Raw genomic sequence first — 20,599 nt, 5'->3', positions numbered from 1 at the left:
GTGTCTGTGTAAGTGTATGTGTCTGTGTAAGTGTATGTGCATGTGTATGTGTCTGTGTATGTGCATGTGTATGTGTCTGTGTAAGTGTATGTGCATGTGTATGTGTCTGTGTAAGTGTATGTGCATGGCCCATGAGGACCAGAGACTCTTCACCCTTAAACAGCTCCCTGTTCTCCAATCCCTGAGCCCCTGGCATGTACCCTTCTACCTCACGTGGCTGTGAGGTGCCTGCTTTTGAAACCAGACAGTGTTTGAGAGGGGTGTGTGTGTGTGTGTGTGTGTGTGTGTGTGTGTGAGAGAGAGACTGACTTCACCTTTCATGAGGCTATAAAATTCATATGTACTGTAAATCAGAAATGACAAAAAAAATGGATTCTGGAAGCCGTGCAGATCCTTTGGAAGATCATGAGAATCATCTCTGCAGTACCACATACTTTAGGTAGATGAAAATTTCTGTAATCAGAGACTTGAAAGAGTGAACTAGGGGAAAAATGGTTAGAAGAAGTGTTCACACAGTTCCATGCTGTACTTTCTCTTCACATCTTAAAAGAAAGAGCCTGATTGCTTCCACCCAGCCTAAGAATAGGAATTTAGCTATTACCAGAAAAAAAAAGGACAAACTTCTTACAACCATACTCTGTAAGCACCAAAGGGATATTCATTATTTTGTGCCTCTGCCATACATTTGGCAGGAACTCTGGTTCGATGGTTGGCTGAAAGCACAGTATCTTGGGAACTTACCAGTGTGCACTAGGGGAGCACTGCTGAAGGGCAGTCCTGGGAGGGCCAACAAGTCCCCTGATCAGTCCCTGCTGAGGAAAACAGACAAGCATAAACAAGCAGCAACAGAGTCAGTGGCCGGGGGTGGGGCCAGTTTCCTCTTCAGACCTATTTCAAGAGGAGTCATATATTGTCCAGAAAAAAATGAAGCCTCTGTGGCATGTGTTGATTGTAAAGACTTATTTGTGAAAGCATGATCACCAAGCTCTTCTGAGAGCAACTACTCTTCAGAACTCATGTTACCCACGACATGAGTTGGCTTCTGAGCTCCATCTTATATGTGAAAAAAATAAAACTCAAAGATGAGACATTTTCCTCGGGCACCAGCCTGTCCTTTCTGGAGCCTCTGGTTTGGCAATTCTCCAAAGCTGTTTGTCTCAGTGCACCTCCGTTTTAGCCGCAATGCTTCTTTGTTCTGAAAGGTTGTGCTATGCTTTGTAAAGCATTTTGCCACGATCCCTTGCCTAGACCACTAGGTACTGGTCGTTTTCAAGGGTGTGACAACCAGAAATGCCTAGACATTGCCAGATGTTCCAGGAGTAACAAGGTAGACTTAGGAGTTCTGATTCAAAGCCACAGATTTCTCAGTAGGAAATCTGTTGCAAACCAAGAAAGATATCTTCTTGCCCCATTGCAGTTTGTCCCAATAACTGGCTGAGGCGGCCTCGTCTATGTAAAAATCCGCACTAACTTTAAACCTTGCCCAAGTTGCTCCTCATAGCCTCCCAGCAATACAGTGACAGAGAGCAGCCAGAAGACCTGATGCTCAGGGCTGGGAGGCAGGTGATACCTTCTTAGTAGGCTGTGCTCCTTCAGCCCTGCATCCAGCAAGTACTGCCAGGATAACAGCTTCAGATGGTACAGTAGATTCAGAGAGGAGATTTGGAATTTCCTCAGTGGGTCTAGGGTAAATAATGTGACGTGTCAGCAAGTCAGGAGGATAGGTCGGTTGCCTGCCACACAGCACTTTGCCTTCTGAAGTCTTCCCTACTCGCCTATTTGGAGAGTCTTTGTTCTTTGTTTTCAGTGGCAGGACCTTGCCATGTAGCACAGGTTGGCATTGAACTCAAAGGCGTCCTTCCTTTCCTGCAATTACACACGTGTGCCACCATGTTGCAAGTCTTGCCATTTACACAGTTAAGTTAACCTGTGAGCACTGCTTACCTCAGCCCACATGGAAATGCCTTAACCTTAAAATCAAACCTTTTTCACTCCTGGAAGACTGCGCTGGAGATGGTTTACATAATAGGTAAACAGTAATCCAGGCAACATGGGTGAGGTGCTGCAGGAGAGGTTCAGACAATACATTCTGTGGGGCAAGAGGATGAGGAGGTGCTGTGACCTGGCATGGCTAGGGGGACCTTCCCAGAGGAAGCTAGTGCACTGAGCCTAGTGAACAAGTAGGAAAGACAGGACGTCTTTACACCAAACTGAGACTTGCCCCTTGATTAACTCGTGCAGCAGTGCCACTTAGGTGGTCATTGCAATGCATCCAGGTTGAAATCCATGTACAAGCTCGTGCATGCTGACCATCCAGAGTTCATTGTCAGCTCAGCCAACTCTGATTATTTGAGATGAAAGAAGGCACACAGGGAGTCACTGCAATGACCTTTTCCCTCAGGAAGATCGCACAGAATCCCTCTGAATGGAAGTGGGCTCAGGTTGGAGAGAGAACGGATTTGAGCTAGTGCATGGTGGGATTGTGGAGGCACAGCTGTCAATGAAAGAAAGACTCAGAGGCCCTGAGACAGTGCCTGCTTATTGCAGACTCCTGCCAAAGTGCTGCTGATGCTCGAGGTGCTGAGTGGAAAGAAGCAAACAGCCTGGGGGTGGGGAGGGGACGCTGCCTGCATCTCCATTCCTGGGGGCTTGGAGCAGTCATACTTTTCCTTCCTCCTGTGAATATAAACAGTTGTCACTTTTGGACTTTTAAAGGTTTAGCCTCTCCGTTTTGTTTACTTTGATGACCTTTGAAATAAACTGCAACTGACAGCATGTAAAAAAAGAAATTTCATTTTCAGTTTTCAAAAAGAGGAGTCTCTCTGTTACCACAGGACAAGGGATTCTAGCAGCCTCCATACGTTGACTCTGGCCCACATGCGTGCTTAAAGGGCCTTATGGGAGTTCCTACGGCAGTTTGTCCAAGTCCCTACCTGGGTGGCTTGGATAGTATTCAGTAATCAGCCTAAAGACGAGATGCTAAATGTAAAAACTGTTTTCTCTTACACAAATTCTTTTTAGAAGGGAAATGTTACAGCTGCTTTAAAATCCAGAGAGTGTATGTTAACATAGGAGCTCTTCATTTCTGTTAGCCTTGCTTCCTAAAGGCACATTGTTGGGTATGCCAGTGCAGCTCTCAAGAATGCTGCTGCCCACATCTCGCCTTGGTGCCTTTTCCTGACCTGTTTTCAAGTACCACTGGGCATAGGACTCAAAGGTCAAAGGATAAGTCCAGGAGCCAGGTGGTGACACTTCCCACCCCAGTACTCAGGGCCCTGAGGCAGGAGGGCAGGAGGAACTCAAGTTCAAGGTCAGCCTAGCTACAGGGTGAGTTTGAGCCATATGGAAGAAGACAGAAGGTAGAGAAGAGGAGGAGGATCTTACTGATGTCTGAAGAGCCTCCTGTTCTGAGCAGTTGAGGTATCTTCTTTTTCTTTGATTTTTTTTTTTTAATCTCTTGGTAAAAAAAATACCACATGGCTATCTGTCTTAGTAATTAGCATTCTGGGGTCTCTCTCTCTCTCCCTCCCTCCCTCCCTCCCTCCTTCCCTTCCCCCCTCTTTCTGGTATATCTTGATGTCATTGGTTTGATTCTGCAGATCTATACCTGGGATCAGGTGACCTCCATACACTCTGCACATATAAAATGCTAACCACTTGGTTAAGGTGAAGAGCACTGTTGTGTGAATTTTCTGGGGTTTGTTTTCTTTGGCTGATTTTTTGAGGCCCAGGCCGGCCTCATACTTGCAGCTGAAGATACCCTTAAGATCCCCTCTCCTGCCTCTACCTCCAAAGGGATTATAAACATGAGCTTGTACACGCAGATAAAATTTCCACCTTTGATTATGTACATTGTTAGTATTGGAGGAAACTTGGCAGAAGGCATGCAGGCCACATTTTACAAACTAATGGGTTTATAATTATTTTAAAAGAAAAAACAGTGGTGGCATGTTCTTTTAATACCAGTACGCAGGAAGCAGAGGCAGGGCTAGCCTGGTCTACAGATTAAGTTCCAGTACAGCCAAGGCTACATAGAGAAACCCTGTCCCAAAAAAATACAATAAATACATAGATTAGATTAGATTAGATAGCAGAAATCTACCATATTAAATGTAAAATCCCAGGCTCCACTACTGATAATTTGACAGGAATGAAAATATGACCATAGCATTTATAGCTTCTTTTTTTTATTTAGCAGTATGACTTAGAGATGTTTCAATTAAGTACGTGTAAATCCACAGTTCTTCTTAACAGCTGTATAGTTTGGCTATGATTACTCACAGGAATATCCACAGCTTCTCCAGCTGGCTCTGTGTCAGTAATTTCAAATCGTTCATTTTAAAATCAATATCATTCTTGAACATGGATATCTGGAAGTGTGGCTGCAAAGTAAACACCTAGAAACACCTAGGACATTGTGAGAATGAATGAAGAAAGTGCATGTTTTCCATTTTGAAAGCTACTGCCAACTTGGTGTGGAGTTGTTTTGCCTAGCTCCTGTTGTGAGGTATAATAAGTTTGTTTGGTTGGTTGGTTGGTTGGTTTTGGTTTTTTCAAGACAGGGTTTCTCTGTGTAGCCCTGGCTGTCCTGGAACTCACTCTGTCGACCAGGCTGGCCTCGAACTCAGAAATCCACCTTCCTCTGCCTCACAAGTGCTGGGATTAAAGGCATTCACCACCACCGCCTGGCGAGGTATAATAAGTTATATGTGCAAAAAATGTGGCTCTGCCAGTAAGTTTCTAACTCACTGATTAATTCATGTTTTCTTAGTTATTAATTGGGTTTTACCCTTTCAAAAAATTTCTTTGTCAAATTACTTTGGCTTAAAAATAGATTGTTTGAGGCCCAAGAGGTAGACAACGGTAAGAGGGGAGGTGATGAGTGAGAGCAGGGTGGAAGGCATAGCCCTTGAGCCTACTGTTTCCATTAAATATTGTGTCTGTGTGTCCTTTAACGTAATGGCATTAACATTTTCTCATGTGTATTGGCTATTTCTGTTTCATCTGTACATTATTTATATTCTTTGCTAAATATTTGCAGTTCCCAAAGGGGTAGGCCAAGGCGTAGGATGTTTTAAAACTGAGGGAGAAAGTACTTTGATGCTAGACGTCTGTCAGACGTGTGAACTACCAGCTCAAAGTAGCATTTGAGATATTTGCTCTCGTCATGTCTTTGTAAGATTGACATGGGTAGCTGCTGTGATAGAAAGTATGTGTCATAAGAACTTAGGTGGGACAGCAAGGAAAGGAGCGCAAGGCGTGGGAAGTGATGGATGCATACATCCCATTAGTAGCTCTGTGAGAAGGCAGTCAGACGCAGAAGCCCTGAAAGACTTTGTGTTCCTTGGGTCGTTTGGACATACCCACCTAATGAATTCAAAACATTAGATATGTCCATTGGTCTAGAGGCCACCATAAAAAAATTATGGCAGTTCTAATGATGCATAAATTAGGGAGGTTTGGAAATCTAACCTCCACTCCCTCTCTTTGAGACAGAGTCTCATTGTGAAGTTCTGACTAACCTCTAACTCAGACACCTGCCTGCCTCTGCTTCCTAAGTGCATATTTAATTTAATTATTTTCATTTTTGTTAATGAGAGATGAATTAACAAATACTTTATCCTATTTTTCCTTTACTGTTGACTAATCATTGTAGTTTTTGCTGTATAAAAGTTTCCAGTTTGGGGCCAATGCGATGGCTCAGCTGCTAAAGGTGTTTATCTCCAAACCATCCAACTTGAGTTCAGTCCCTGAGTCCCAGGGAGTAGAAGGAGAAAACTGACTCCTGAAAGTTGTCCTCTGACTTCCACACAAATACTGCTGCAATAAGTTAATTAAAAATAATAATAAATGTGAAAAAATATATTTAGTTTCAAATTTTTATGTGGCTATATTGTATTCTGACCTTCCTTATCTTGTTATTTCTTCATTCCTTATGGAAAATACAAGATCAGCAAGAATACATCTTTGCTTGAAGATAATAAGAAAATTCCCCATTTTCACCAATGTTTTTATAGTTTTGCATTTTTGATTTTGGGGGGGTTGTATTGTCCCCCATACAATAGGTAGGGATCCAACTAATGTATATCAAAAAGACCTGGTTGGTTGTTTTCTATTATTTTATTGAATAAGTCATTCTTATTGTAGAGATCTGCCTGCTAAGTCCTTTCCCCTCGCATTCAGGTATAAACAGGTAATATAAGACTCTTTAGTGACGTTGCTTGACTTTAGCAGTGACTCATTCTTGATTAATTTTATTTCATTTATGCTACCACCAACATACCTCTCCCTGTGTCTCAACTGAACAAATTATCTGTTATTTTTATGGGTTAGTTCTGTTTGGTTGGTTGGTATTTGTGTTGTTAGTTTTCATGGGTATGAGTGTTTTTCCTGCATGTATGTATATGCACCACAGGCATAACTGGTACCAAGAAGACTAGAAAAGAGCACAAGATCCCCTAGGAGCAGAATTACAAATGGTAGTGAGCCACCATGTGGGTGCTGGGATTTGAACCTAGTGGCTTCCTCTAGAAGAGCAGCCAGTGCTCTTCATCACTAAGCCATCTTCCCAGCCTCTGTTTGGCTACTTTTTGATAAGTATTGCTGTATCACAGACTTTACTATTAATCTCAAATCTGTAAGGATCCAGTTATTCAGAAAATGGAAATGCTCTCCTAGCCAAGCATCATGGCTCTTGCCAATTACCCCAGCACTTAGGAGGCAGAGGCAGAGAATTACCACAAGTTCAAGGTCAACCTGAGCTACATAGCAAGTACTATGCTAGCCTTGGTTAGCAAATGAGTCTTAAAGGGGGACTTAAATAGATATGTTTTACAAACAAATTATCATTTTTACGCATAGTTCTCAGCAATGAAAGGTAAAGTTTTTTTTTATTTGAATAGATAACGATTAACTAGCATCAATATCACCATCTAAACTTTGCCAGCACCTAGAATTCTGCCCAGGGCCCTTGAAGCTGCTTTTAAGAATCCAGTTTCTTAACATTTGTAGCACCACCAAGATGATTCAGAACAAATGCAGTCTCAAGATCAGCTCCCTGTCCTTCTTGAGTGTGTCGATTCCAAATCAACAAGTCCACCTGTTTAGTGAGTCTTTTTCATCCAGACAGAAGTCTTGTATCCTTAGGAGCTGTAGGGAAGAATGAGACATGGTTCTTTGCTTCAGGGACCTCTGTTTTAGGAAAGAGCATCGCAGCTTGATAACTGACAACAGATTCAAGGGGCTAAACATGTGGCTTCAGTAGCAAAGAGCTTTGCCTAGCATACATGAGGAGGCTCTGGGTCAAGCCTCAGCACTGATCCCTTCAATGAAGGAAGGGAGGGGTGAGGTGCAGACAGGACTATAAGGCATTAAAAAGGAAATGAGAGCCTTAGGGCTGGGTAAGATCTCAGTATGGAAGCCCAGAAATGTTTGAAGCTGGCCCTGTGATTTGAGTAGAATTCCTGTAGCCCCGTTGGAAAGAATAGAAGGAAAAATGGGAAGGGCCAGGCTGAACCAAGTAGCATCTGTCAGGTTGTCAGGAATGGGATTTCATCTCTGTGGGCACAGAATAGCTGTATGACATGATAGAAGGTAGAACCAGAATGCAGGTGGGGCTTTCAGGGCCCAGCTAGTCCTTGAAGAGGGTTTTAACAAGATGTAAGCCATATGTCATAAGTATTGGAGGGAAGACATTATCCAGGTGCAAGGTTTTTGGGCTCTTGACCACCTTGGTGGGAGAGTTCTAGAAAGGAGTGGCACAGCAAATCCACACACTCCCATTTGGACGGGTTTGTATGTTTCAGACCTTCGAGGTGTATGGTGCATTCCCAGTGACACACTCCCCAGGCTGGTAGTGTTTTCTTCCACGAAGATGCCATTTACTAAGAACTTTGAAGGGATGTGTTTTCTCATCTCATAAACAAACTGAGGTTTGGGGGAGCAGTTTCCTGAAATGTTTCCTGTTCTGCTTTCTAATAGAGAATCCATTATGGGATGATTGTGGGTGATACAAACCCATCTTCTTGAGGATGACCCAGCTAAGAAACTCAAGTGTCATTAAGGTATTGCCTAGAGCCCACACTCCTCTAAGGTCTGTGGCAAGTGTTACTGGCAATAAGAGCCCTTTCATTGGACTCTGTACAAATGGCATAGGCAAGTACATGTGCCCACCAAGCCCCAGCAGTAAGAAGGGTTCTCCTGAGGCTTCAGTCAGTATGCCTGAAGCAGAGAACCAATCTTGCAACCTGGCCAAAAGTGACTGGAACTGACAGCTGTTACTGGGCTTTCTCCCTGGCTTTCCCAAGACACAGGCACATGCACGCATACAAATGCATACATGCACACGTATGCCGTCTGCCTTTGAAGTGTTTGCTATCTCCACTTCCAGCAATTATGTGAAGAGACGTATTTCTGTAAATTTGAAAGTTTAGATTCTTTTCTCAACCATTCCCCTCCTACCCCCTTTTTCAGTCTGACTTAAAGCCATAAAGTACTTCAGCCTGCCAGCCTGTCTTTAGTTCTGTTTGTATGAATTAAGTTGACAGAATAAATATTCACATTCCCACTACAGGCTGAAACAATGTTTGCCTGTTCTGACCAGTGAGTTGAGAAAAGGGGGCGGAGGAGCTGACATCACTCTGTACTGTACATTCCCGGCATAGATCATTTATTTAAGTCCGTAAAAAAAAAAAAAAAAAAATGCAGATGTTTTAACAGCCGAAATAAAATCCTGTGTAAACATAAAGTTTGGAAAAATGTGGCAGTGACTTAGCTGGGGTTAGAGTAATGCAGGAAGGCAGATGCAGGTGGCATACTGGCCTGAGTGGAATGGGCGCAAAGTGCTCGCCAAGTTTGTGCTGCAGGAGGAAAGACTGGACTTACTTTGTTTTGTTTTATTTCACTCTTTAGCAGAATCCAGTTGTAAAAGTGAATGGACTGGCATTGGTCATCAGAGTTTAGGATCACTGATGGGTTCGTCCACTCACCCCTTTAGGTCTGACCTTTGAGATGACTATCTCTTGTCCTACTGGAGTTGGCCTTTTCCATGGCCTGCCTAACCCTGCCTGTGACTGCTCAAGCCTGCTGGCTTCTGAGCTCAGCTGCTGTTGATTTTAAAGGGAGGAAACTGGTCTGAAAGCCACACTCTGTGAAGGAGAAACCCGTCTCAGCACTGCTTTCCCAAACAGCCGTATATCATCTTGATCTTGTCTCACACAAGTCACTATTTTAGTAAAGCCGCATAAGCCAGACATACTTTACTGAGGTAGTAAGAGTTTTTCAGGGCACTGCCTCATGACTCTTAGTCGCATGACATTTATTCCGCATGCATTACATTCATACTGTAGAGCTGCTTTTAAGATCCTGGGCTGCCCAAATGGACCACATGCTTCCCACAGATGCCTGCTCACCTCCATCCCCCAGGGTCTCTCTGGGTTTAGAGTCTGGGGAGAGGGCGGCCCTGTCTCCAGGTTCTCAATGTGGTGCCTCATTACAACTTACTTTTTCATTGTAAGAAATACAGGATCCCCTGACCTTCATTCAGTACAGCCCGTTCATGGACTCCTCTTAAGGGCAGGACTGACCAGCCATGCTTGGGACAGTCAGGGCATGCTGCTGCCAACTGTGATCCGTGCTGCCTCTTTCTGATGGAAGCAGAGTCTTTGTAGCTGTTCTTTCTTTCTGCCTTCCTGCCTCCCTTCCTTTGTTGTTGTTGTTGCAGTTGCGTGTATATGTGATGTTAGGGGGCTGGGGTACCACGGTATTCATGTGAAGGTCAGAGAATAACTTCACGGAGTCACTTCTCTCCTTCTGCTGTGACCCGGGGTCTGAACTTACCTTCCCTGGTTGGTGTAGTGAGGGTCCTACCAGCTGAGCCGTGAGGCAGTGGAGCCATCAAGCAGCTGAACTGTCAGGCATGGCTCTCATGCAGCAGCAACGCTTTCACCCTCTCTTTTCTTTCCTTGCTGAGTCCACTTTAGGGACCTGCTGTGCCTAGAGGCAAACTGTCCTCTGCTCTAAGGTTAATAGATACACAGAGCTCCGTCTCAGTCTCAAAAGAATTGCTGTTTTGTGCAGTAAATGACTAAGGAAACCATCACGTAGATGCTCCCTACCCCAAGTCTCCGTAAATGAGATGAGAATCCAGACTGATGCAGTCCACACCCACCACTCTCAGATGCCTGGGCACCCTCCTGATCCTGATCCTAAGGTAGCCCAGCTTCCCAAGTTAAGAATATCTTTTTTCCAGCTGTCACCCTACTTAGCAGCCCAAGAAGGGCTTTCCCACGTGAGTGTTCCTCTATACCCACAACGCTAGAGTTTAGCTGTGGTTCTTAGAGGGTACCACAAGATCAGAGTGTGTCCTGGTCAGAAACCTAGAGGAGTCACTCACACTCATGCCCTCTCTGCCTACGCTGTGATGTCACACCTTTCATCCATTCTTGTACTTTGTAAATATTTCATTTTGGTTTTGATGTCCCAAAGTTAAGAAAAATGAGCAGTGACAAATGGCATTAATATGCCCTTAGCAGTAGTGTGCAGTAAGTAGCTCCTGCCATTCAGCTGTGGATGGGTAGCTTGTGACCTGTTAGGTCCACTACAAGTGGCCCTTCTGAGTTTCAAAAGAAGTTGAAAATAGGGATGATGCTGATATGATGCCTCACAGCTTCTAAATGTTTTTACAGAAGCACTGTATAGGCTTTGAGGCCTCATAGCCCACGTGCTAATAGTCTTTAGCCTCTGGTTCAACACATCATCTCTTAACTGGACTTCTGGCATGATCCTGGACCCCCGTCTTATGTGAAGCAGCCCTTGATATCTCCCTGCAAGTTACAGCTCCCATCCCTGAAGTCTTCCCTTTGAAGAGGGCTCTGCTGGCCACATGACAGGATCAATTCCATCACATTGCCAATGAGGCCTTTCTCATCCTGACCCACACACCATGCTGATCTCTGACCAGTCCCAGTACATTTTTAAATTAGGATCTACTTTAAGACAATGGTAGATTTATGAAAATATTGTGTTGGTAGTACAAGGATTCCCATGTATATTCCTCTCCTCTCCCCTAACTCTCTCCTACTATTAGTGTTTTTATTAGTGTGGTTCATTGTTACAATTAGCCAACCACCATTGAATAGTAAACACCTTTTAAAGATTTTTTTAATTGTATGTATATATGTGAGTGCACGTGTGTCCATGTGTGTGTGTGTGTGTGTGTAATAAACATAGATCTCTCTAGTCACAGATTGCAGAGATCTCTCTGTTCCCATTAGCTCAATCACTGTCAGTTGCAGTCTAAAGATATTAAAGTTCAAACTGGTTGTGCTGGCACTTGCCTTTAAATTCAGCTCTGTGGAGACAGAGGCAGAGAGATCTCTGAGTTTAAGGCCATCCTGGCCTACAGAGTAAGTCCCAAGATGTCCAGAACTACACAGAGAAACCTGTCTCAGAAAAAAAAAAAAGGCGGGGGGAAAGTTCCAAAATTGAAGTAAATAAATTTAAGTAATTTTTATTATAGTAATATTGATGTTTTCTGTTTTATTTCTCTTTTGTTGTGATTAGTTTGAAAGTTAAACTTTTTATAGATGTGCATATGTATATAGGAAAAATACAGTTACATAAGGTTTATATTAACCAAGGTTTCAGGTACCCACCATGCCTTGGAATGTTTCCTACAGAGAGGGCCACTGAGCTGACAATATGATTCAGCCAAGCCAGTAAAAAGTACTTGTCATGCAAGTTTAACAATTTAAGTTCCATCACTAGAACTGATCCCCAAAATATGTTCCTTGACCTCTACACATGTGCCATCACACACACACACACTAGAATAATAATTGAAAAGAAAGAGGAGACTACTGTCTTACTCTATTTAACACGAGGAAACAGGTTAACTTAGTTGATCTAAAGATATACATAGGTAGTAGTCCCTTGGTTTACAACCATGTTTGCCCTCAGAGTGTGTACCATGTGAGTGGCGTCTTACTATTTGTCTAACCTTGCAGTCTCCATCACATCAGGAGTCAAGGGAATAGAGGAGAAAGTTATCTTTCAGTCATGTGTCTACCCTGAACACAAAGTTGGTACCTACTGCAGTGTACACGCTCCAGGGGGGATTGTATCCTGAGACAGTTCCTGTCAGTAGAGACACTAAACCCCAGCATATGGTCCACTCAGTGCTACTGAGCTCCTACCATGTACTGGACTCACAAACAGCAGGTCATGGAAAGCCAGGCAGGTGATGTCAGTGACATGCAACCTCAGGGAGGCTGCTGGGTCTTCACATCTCTGACCCTCATGACTAGAACCCAAACGGGGGCAGTGGGAGGGAGGGAGAGAGGAGCCCTGCTGCTTGGTCTCTGCTGCAGCTACCAGGACACTAGCTGGTAATGACACTTGCTTAATAAGTATTTGTGGACTGGATATTTGAACACTGTTGTACACTTGGGCCCCTAAACTGGCAGTCTGCTTGTCAGCACTTTGGTGTGTCTGATGAGTCCTGCTCCTTCACTGGCCTGGCAGCTCAAACTTCTCTAGGATTGCTGTTTGCAAGTCATCTCAGGCCTGGGTTTAGCCACACTCAGTACCAGCACTGTAGGCAAATTCGGAAGGAGAGAAAAGTGGCCTTGTGTCTGCCAACCCAAGAACCAAGAGACAAGTGGCTCTTTCCAGACCTCCCTGAGCGCCACACTGACTGATTATCTCATTTTTCTTGAGTCTTTCAAATGTCATGTGAGGATGGCTGTGCATTCAAATATTTTCATTAATATTTCTCAGAAATACTAATCAATTTCATGTTTGTTTGCAAGCCTCTCCATCTGCTTTGTCTTCTCCTTTCCTTCCCTGCTCTGTTCTCCTCTGCTTCTCTAACAAGTGCTCGGTTTGTACTGCACTGCCTCTTATACTTGCTTCTGTCTACCAGGTTTGCCTACATTGCCCCTCTGTGTACAGTGGTCAGGTACAGACATATCACTCTCTGTCCTTGGTGAGTTACTGGGATTGCAGTTGTTGTCTGGTGTGTGCCCAGGGTGACAGAATTGATGGGCCTGTAGGCTGACATTCATAAGCCAGAACTACCAAGCATTTCAAAAACAGTCTTGTTTTTGCCAAGCAAGGTGAGCAAATCCAGGCCAGGGCTTAAACATCCACAGGGGGTTATTTCTAAAGTGATTGCTTCTAAATGAGAAGCATTTGAAACCTCACAGCTCTCTTGACAAGTAAATTCCACAGCCGTGTGTTTTGCTGGTGTCTGCTGATTAATTACAGCACTGTGACACATGAAAGCCCTGGTGGTTGGTTTAGTGCAGCTGTGGAGAAAAGAAAGCAAGGCCTAGTGACTTTGCCAGCTCTTTCGGGACAGTGGGGATTGAGACCGAGGGAGGTATTTTTCCCTCTGGCAGTCACCGCATAGGAACAGAAGCCCCGGCCAGCCCAGTTCTCCAGGCTCTATGCCGGGTGGTTTGGTCCCTGCAGGCTGTGGTGAGGCAGCAGCATCTGATCTGTGCTCCTGAAAGAACAGGTCCTTTGTTAGAGAAAGTGCTTCAGTGTGGGTACAGGGGCTGGGCCCACACTCCCATAGACTTACCCTTCCGAGAAACAGTAGACTAGGCCTGGTGACATACACCTGTAATTCCAGTATTCAGGAGGCTGAGGAGGTCCAACTGGTTCAAGGCCATCCTCAGCTACATTGGGAGTTTGAGACCACCCTGGGCTACCTGAGTTCTTATCTAAAAAGAGGGAGGAGTAGGGGGAAAATCTTGACATGTGACTCCAGCTGTAGTCCCAAGGCACATTTATCTTTCATGTGTAAATGCCCAGGAATATAAAGGGGCCTCTTCAACAGTTGACTCTGGATACTCCCACAGTAACATCTTCATGGCAAAGCAGGGAAGAAGGTCAGAAAGAATTTGCTCTGACAGGTGACTACCATGACCCTAAATGGGTTCATCTGAGCATTCAATTGCCCTGTGTAGACAAACAGCAAGAGGCCCTTATAGCTTACTCTTTTCACTTGGCGATATAAAAATATTTGCTATTATTATCACTTAAGACTGAGGCACAGCCTGGGAGGTGGTACCATAAGTAAAGTACTTACACTTACCCCAAGAGCCCACACAAGCCACATGTGGCAGCTTGTGTGCCAGCCCTCCTGGCAGAGGATACGACAGAAAAGGGAAAATTTTTTAAATTTCATATGTGTTTATTGGCACTTTGTTTCCTTCATCCTTATATGCTTATGGAGGTGACCGGCCAACCAAAGGAATTGTGTGCCATTGAGGCTTTCAGGCCAGAGAACCCTCTGTCTCATTCATTGTTCCCCAAAGATTTGTGCTCCTCACAGGGGCACAGTGGTCTAGATTGTGTGGTCAAACAGTGCCACCATCATATATATAAACACTTGAGAGACATCAGGCTCTGATCTTTCTGCTTTTAATTCCTGGTATATAACTGTCATGTAAGTGTCAAGTGTATGCCACATCTGACTGCTAAGGAAAAGTTTCAGGGATTTGTTTACAGACAGTACTACCTGCTTCTGCACAGGTGTGCTGTGCTGTGCTGTTCCTATCTCATTGGCCCACACTGCCTGATGACATATACTTGGGTATATGTCTAAGCCACACAGACTCATAGTTCCTTCCTGTGCAGACTTGGAGTTTAGTTTCTTGTAAGATTGCTGACATAAAGGTAATTCCACTTCTTGTTTCTACCTAAGAAGCTCTCGAGGCTGATGATTATGTGGTCACGGCGATCCTTGGTCTAGGGAATTGTGGCAGTGACCCAGAGCATGGGTTTGTGTGGCCCAACCCTGGGCTGCCCCCAGTCCCCCAGCCTGCTTTCTTGTGGAGACAGAGCTCATTTCCTTTGAGGAACCGTTTTGAGGAAATCTCATTTTCACAGCCAAGTATTGTTTTTCCTCTTTTCTGGTTCAGGTTTTTCATCTGTTACAAGCCTACATTACAGACTGCAGACACAAAACAAATGCAGATTTCCTACAAGAGCTGAGTGATGTCACTGCTTGTACCAAAGCCAAACTCTGGCTCGCCATGAGGTATGTAAAAGCCCACGTGAATGAGGAGACATCACTGGGTTAGTGGTTAGAGAATCGGTCTCTCAAGTTGAGGAGGTTTCAGTTGTTCATGTTAGTTCCCAGACTTTTTGGAGTATTTTAGACCTTTCTTTGCACTGTGGTGAAAAAAGTATTTTCTTGACAATTTTTCTAAAATTGCTAAGCGTTGTTGCTAGGAGTTTGATATATTTCAATAGTCAGATGTTGCTTACCCTCACCAAGACCACAACGCTGGTCTGCATTGTACAAACCCTTGGGAGCCATGGCAGCCTAAAGGTTAAAGCCCTTGGGTGCTTGAAGGCACTGAAGAGAAGGTGGAACATGCATGGAAGAGGGAACTGAAGCTTGCCAGGATTCGATGGGTAGTCAGGTTATGTCAGCAAAAGCGGAGGGGACCTTTTTTATTTTTCTTCATTCTTTTCTTTTCTTTCTTCCTTTCTTTCTTCCTTTCTTTCTTCCTTCCTTCCTTCCTTTCTTTCTTTCTTTTATTTCTGTTTTGCCAGTCTTACATGTGCTAGTTCTGGAACTTAGAATATAAAGTGATGTAAAGAGTAAAAATAACCTTCCATTTTATCATGTGTAGAGAAAACTCTTAACACTGTGTGCAGAATCTTTGGATCCCCAGATATTGGTAGGACAGTGTCTCTTCAAGGCTCCTGTAGGAGTTAACTTTAGCAAAGGTAGTTAAGAAGAGGCCAGTTGTGGGTGGTGGTGGTGCATGCCTTTAATCACAGCACTCAAGAGACAGGCAGGCGGATCTCTATAAATTTGAAGCTAGCCTAGTCTGCAAAGTGATTCCAGGACAGCCAGGGCTTTCTTATACAGAGAAACCTGTCTTCGCGGGAAAAAAAGAAAGAAGAGGCCAGTAGTACTTAACACAGCCCCGTGAAATGATGCCATAACCCTTCATGAGGTAGAGGAAACTGGGCAGACCACACTAAAAGTCTGGCGAGCCACTGGTGGCTGTCCACAACGGCGGGTGTGGTGATAGGGTGTGTAGTGACTGTCTCAGGCCATACTTAACTGTGGGCATGCTCACTGGTTGGGTCCTCTTTGTCTAAAGTGCCACTGAGGTTATGGAAGCTGCTCAGTGGTTTCCCTAAGTGTGAGATTGCTTGCCTTCTGTGTAGCCCATTGCCGTCAGCCTCCCTAAGACACACTTCCAGAGAACAGAGGCCTGGGGTCACATTTGTGCCTTGTCTTTACAGATCTTCCAGCTATTGCTCTGGGATCAGGAAATGGAGGCTCTCCAAGAATTGTCTGCTGAAAATCGGTTTTAGCCATACCCTCATCAGGAGTTAAGCCTTGGTTCTGAAGCTTGTATAGGGAAGAGTCTCTGTCCCTTTTGCTCAGGCTCACCAGAAGTCCTTAGGCCATTCCTTCTTGGTGCATGAGAAAGAAGATGGAGGGACAGGCCAGCCTTTGACAGGCACAGTTTGCTCAGTGCCTGGAGATGGCTGGGAAGTCTTAGTTCTACACAGCCACTCTTCAGCTAGAGAGGGTCTTCCTACCTTGGCAGACATCCTCCATGGTCCCTGTCACTGTTGGCCAATCAACCTTGTCATTGTGAGCATCCCTCCACCCACTTCTGAGGTTTTTCCTCTGATTTCTTTAGCCTTAGCCTAGAAAATACTGCCTTGAGTCACATGAGCTCACTGGGTTCTGCCTCCTTGCCCAGAGCACAGGAAAGCCACAGTTCTGCTTCCTACAGTCAGCTCTCTTATCCAAGTGTGAACTTTCCACTCAGTGGGTGGCTCCTAATGCCAGGCCTCCTCTTGCTCCCCAACATATGGTTTTTACAAGTATTAATCAGGGTGTGTTCGAGCCTAGGATAGAGTTTGGGAAGAAATCCTGCTGCAGAAGCTGAGGATATTCCAAAGCTTTGCAGAAGCCATTCTGTATTACCCACATTATTGAGGAATGCCACAGGCTGAGTTGGAAACCATAGCACTCCATGTAGGGAGTGAAACCATCACCTGTCCTGGGCCTGCCTTGTCTCTGAGGGCCTCTTGCTGTGGGTCTACACAGGGCAACTGAATGCTCAGATGAACCCATTTAGGGTCATGGTAGTCGCCTGTCAGAGCAAATCCTTTCTGACCTTCTTCCCTGCTTTGCCATGAAGATGTTACTGTGGGAGTATCCAGAGTCAACTGCTGAAGAGGCCCCTTTATATTCCTGGGCATTTACACATGAAAGATAAATGTGCCTTGGACTTACTGAGGACTCTCTGTAGCTTTCTAATGTAACCTATGAGAAATTACTGTTGCCAAGAAAAGAAACTTAGTTGCTGGGCAGTGGTGCAGCCTTTAATCCCAGCACTTGGGAGGCAGAGGCAGGTGAATTTCTGAGTTCGAGGCCAGCCTGGTCTACAGAGTGAGTTCCAGGACAGCCAGGGCTACACAGAGAAACCCTGTCTCAAAAANAAACCCTGTCTCAAAAAAAAAAAAAAAAAAAAAAGGAAGGAATGAAGAAACAAACAAACAGTTTGTTTCAGTTCTGGCAGTAACACATTTTTTCTCCTGTAGTTTATTCAATCCTTGAGTTCCTTCAGTCCAGTAAGCTCGAGGGTTTAGGGCACTGGCCATTTATCTGTCCTTTTGTTCCAAAAGGTTTCTTTAAAAAATATATATATATATGGGAGCTACAGATAATCAAGTGAATTTTAAAATTTGAACTGAACTCTGAAGTTGAAAGCACACAGACTTTTGTCATACGTTTGTGTTTATACTTTGCAAGATTAATAAGGGTTTATTTATATGAGCTGGTTGAGCAAAGTTGTTGGGGACTTTTCCGTGATAAATGGCTGGGTGGGAATGTGGTTTGAATAAAGAACATGGCATTTGCTCTTCCAGGCTGCTTTTCATTCCAGGGTGTCAGGAGTCTTATGGAAGTCAGCTCATTAATCCTTCCTGTCCTCCCTTCTCCCTTGCTCAGCCTTCCCTTCTCAGTCCAGTTCTTTCCTCTGGTGTGAGGGCAGCAGTTACCAGATCCTGGTCGGGGGGAAATCTTGCCCAGGTCAGGAAGCAGGTGAGATTCAGAATGAGCCCCACCCATCCTGGGAAGGGATGTCACAACATTGTCTAGGGATGCCACAACAGAGTGCAGTCTAGTCCCCATGGATGGTCCTCCTGCTGCCCTTGCTGTCTTCAGGCTTCAGCTCTGCTGTCCTAGCAGTCACAGGCTCTACCCTAACAGGAAGAACTTTGAAAAGCTCTCTCAAGCAGGACTCAGAGGAAACAGCTTATTTACCTTGGCTGTGATTTGGGATTGCAATTATATTGGGCTTCAGTTTTTTCAGAAGTGGTTTGTTATCTTGTGTTTCCCTCAGCCATAAAAGAGTAAATATGTATTGGATGTTCCTTTTAGAAAACTTGATGACATAAACCATGTGTGTGGGTACATCCTACTACTTAGGGGTACGGAGACAAAGGGGCTGTTGCAAATTTCAGGCCAGTCTGAGCTACTCAGTGAAACGGTTTCAAAAAACCAAACCAAACTGAAGAAGATAAGGACAGTGAGGTGAGCTTTGTGTGCTGCTGGACTCTGGGGTGGGGAATGGGATGGCCGAAGGAAAACATTCTCTACTGAACTTCATCCGTGGTTTTCCTTGGCTATCATTCATAGCAAGGAAAAATAATTTGAAAAAGAATATAAAAGTGAAATTTACTCTTAGCACAGTTCTATGTGGTTACATCATCTTTTTCCTTTTTTTTTTTTTAAACATAGCTAAGGTTCTATTAAGTATAAAAGTTATAGCTTCCTTTTTTTACTTGGCAATATGAAAATATTTGCTATTACTATTACTTAAAACTTTATGGCTGCTATGGAAAATGGTATCACACTTCCTTAAAAACTGGAAATAGAATCAGTATCTAATCCTGCAGTTCTCTGTCTAAGTTCAGAGAGAGAGAAAGCAGACTTCCATAGTTGGACTGCTGTGATCAGAGCAGCATTCTTCCTGGTCACCAAACCACAGAACAGCAGTGTTCACTGCTGACGGTGTAAGCAAAACATGCCATATACATATGGTGACATTAGTCCATCTTTAAAAGAGAAGTTCCCATCCTCAACTAGGGATTGAACCCAGGGCTTTCCACATGCTAGGCCAGTGCGCTCGCTGCCACAGCTATATCCCCAAGCAGCAAGAGAGATCTGACCTGTGCCACCACATGGAGGTACCCCAAGAGACGGCTGTCTGAGCAGATAGTTCATAGACACAGAAAGTAGAGCTGCCATTGGCAGCGTGTGACGGGACAGCCAAGAGATAGAAGTGCTGGGGTTAACATAGTAACTTCATACTTAAAACATCTAAAAATAGCAAGTACTCCAAACAAAAATCTCTGTTATTTCTTCAGAGTGTTTTTTTTTTTCAATTTGGGGAATTGGGGGGTTGATTTTCCTATCACTATCCATGTCTACAAAAAAAAATAATTTTGCCTTTTTGTTTAATTAGGAAAAGAATCTTTTGTTGAAAAGTGGGCTTAAGCATCTCTCTGTGTGTCTCTGTGTTTGTGTGTCTCTGTGTTTGTGTGTGTGTGTGTGTGTGTGTGTATGAGGGGGAGAGAGAGAGAGATGGGGCTTATTGGTTTGTTTTGCTGAGTTTTTGAGATTGGGTCTCATTATATAGTTCTTACTCTCCTGAAACTCACCAAGATCCACCTGCCTCTGCCTCCCAAGTGCGCTGGGATTAAAAGCATGTGCCACTATAATTGGCTTCATTGCTCTACTTTGCTTTCATTGCTGTGTGTGTGACTATGCGTGTGTGGTGTGGAGTCAGTCTGTAACTCTGGCCTTAGGTTTCATTTCTAAAAGCAGACTAAGTCTCTTGAGAGGTCACGCAGTGCTACAGCTGCTGTACATTGTGAGACCTTTGTCCCACAAACAGTGCATGGAGACCTTGGCCAAAAGTTTAAGGGTTTTTAAAAGTTATTTTTGGAATGCCTAGTTTGTACCAAGCTCTGGATGAAGCAGTCAGTATATATGATTCCATGAGTTTATCTCAAAATGCTCTTGGTATAAGAAAATTAACTTTTCTGTGGAGACACACCCTGTGTATAACACTAGTTTAGTTTGGCATAAGTTCAAGAGCTAAGGCTGACAAGTATGGCTATGTTTTCAACTTTTACTTTTAATGTTTTAACACAGTAACTGACACGCTTTAACCTTTTATTTCTGGTTCATAAGGACTTTTCCCTGGGCTTTCCCAGGGTACCACTAGGGTCTGGGTGTACTGTGTGCTCTGCCAGGGGTGCCAGGTAACAAACAAAAACTTGTTCAGATCCTGGTAGCAAGCTGTGTGCTTTATGTCTCTCTGTGTGTGCTTGCTTGCACATTCTGTCTTGCTCGCCTCCTCCTGGGAGAGTGGGGATAGTGATAGCTTTCATTTTACTTTGAGACAGAGCCTTGCTCCTTAGCCTAGGCCAGTCACAGCCCTCCTACTGCTGGGATGACACTGAGACACTACCACTCTGGCTCTGGTCATCGCTCTTAATAGAGCATGCTTTACATCACTGCTGTGCTCACCCGGCCACT

At 44.2% G+C, this 20,599-nt stretch overlaps 1 protein-coding gene across 2 annotated transcripts in view; it reads left to right on the top strand.

Moving 5' to 3' along the window:
* Nucleotides 1-20,599, top strand: part of Thada (THADA armadillo repeat containing) — a 276,549-nt gene that overhangs the window by 181,908 nt on the left and 74,042 nt on the right. For both annotated transcript variants that reach the window (XM_029471015.1, XM_029471016.1), the window contains exon 30: nucleotides 14,931-15,049. In XM_029471015.1, the coding sequence (XP_029326875.1) occupies nucleotides 14,931-15,049 (119 nt within the window). The remainder of the gene's footprint in view (nucleotides 1-14,930; nucleotides 15,050-20,599) is intronic.

Source organism: Mus caroli, chromosome 17 (assembly GCF_900094665.2).
Source record: "Mus caroli chromosome 17, CAROLI_EIJ_v1.1, whole genome shotgun sequence".
Taxonomy (NCBI): domain Eukaryota; kingdom Metazoa; phylum Chordata; class Mammalia; order Rodentia; family Muridae; genus Mus; species Mus caroli.
Note: the sequence above shows the minus strand (reverse complement) of the source record. Positions and strands in the feature narration are given on the sequence as shown.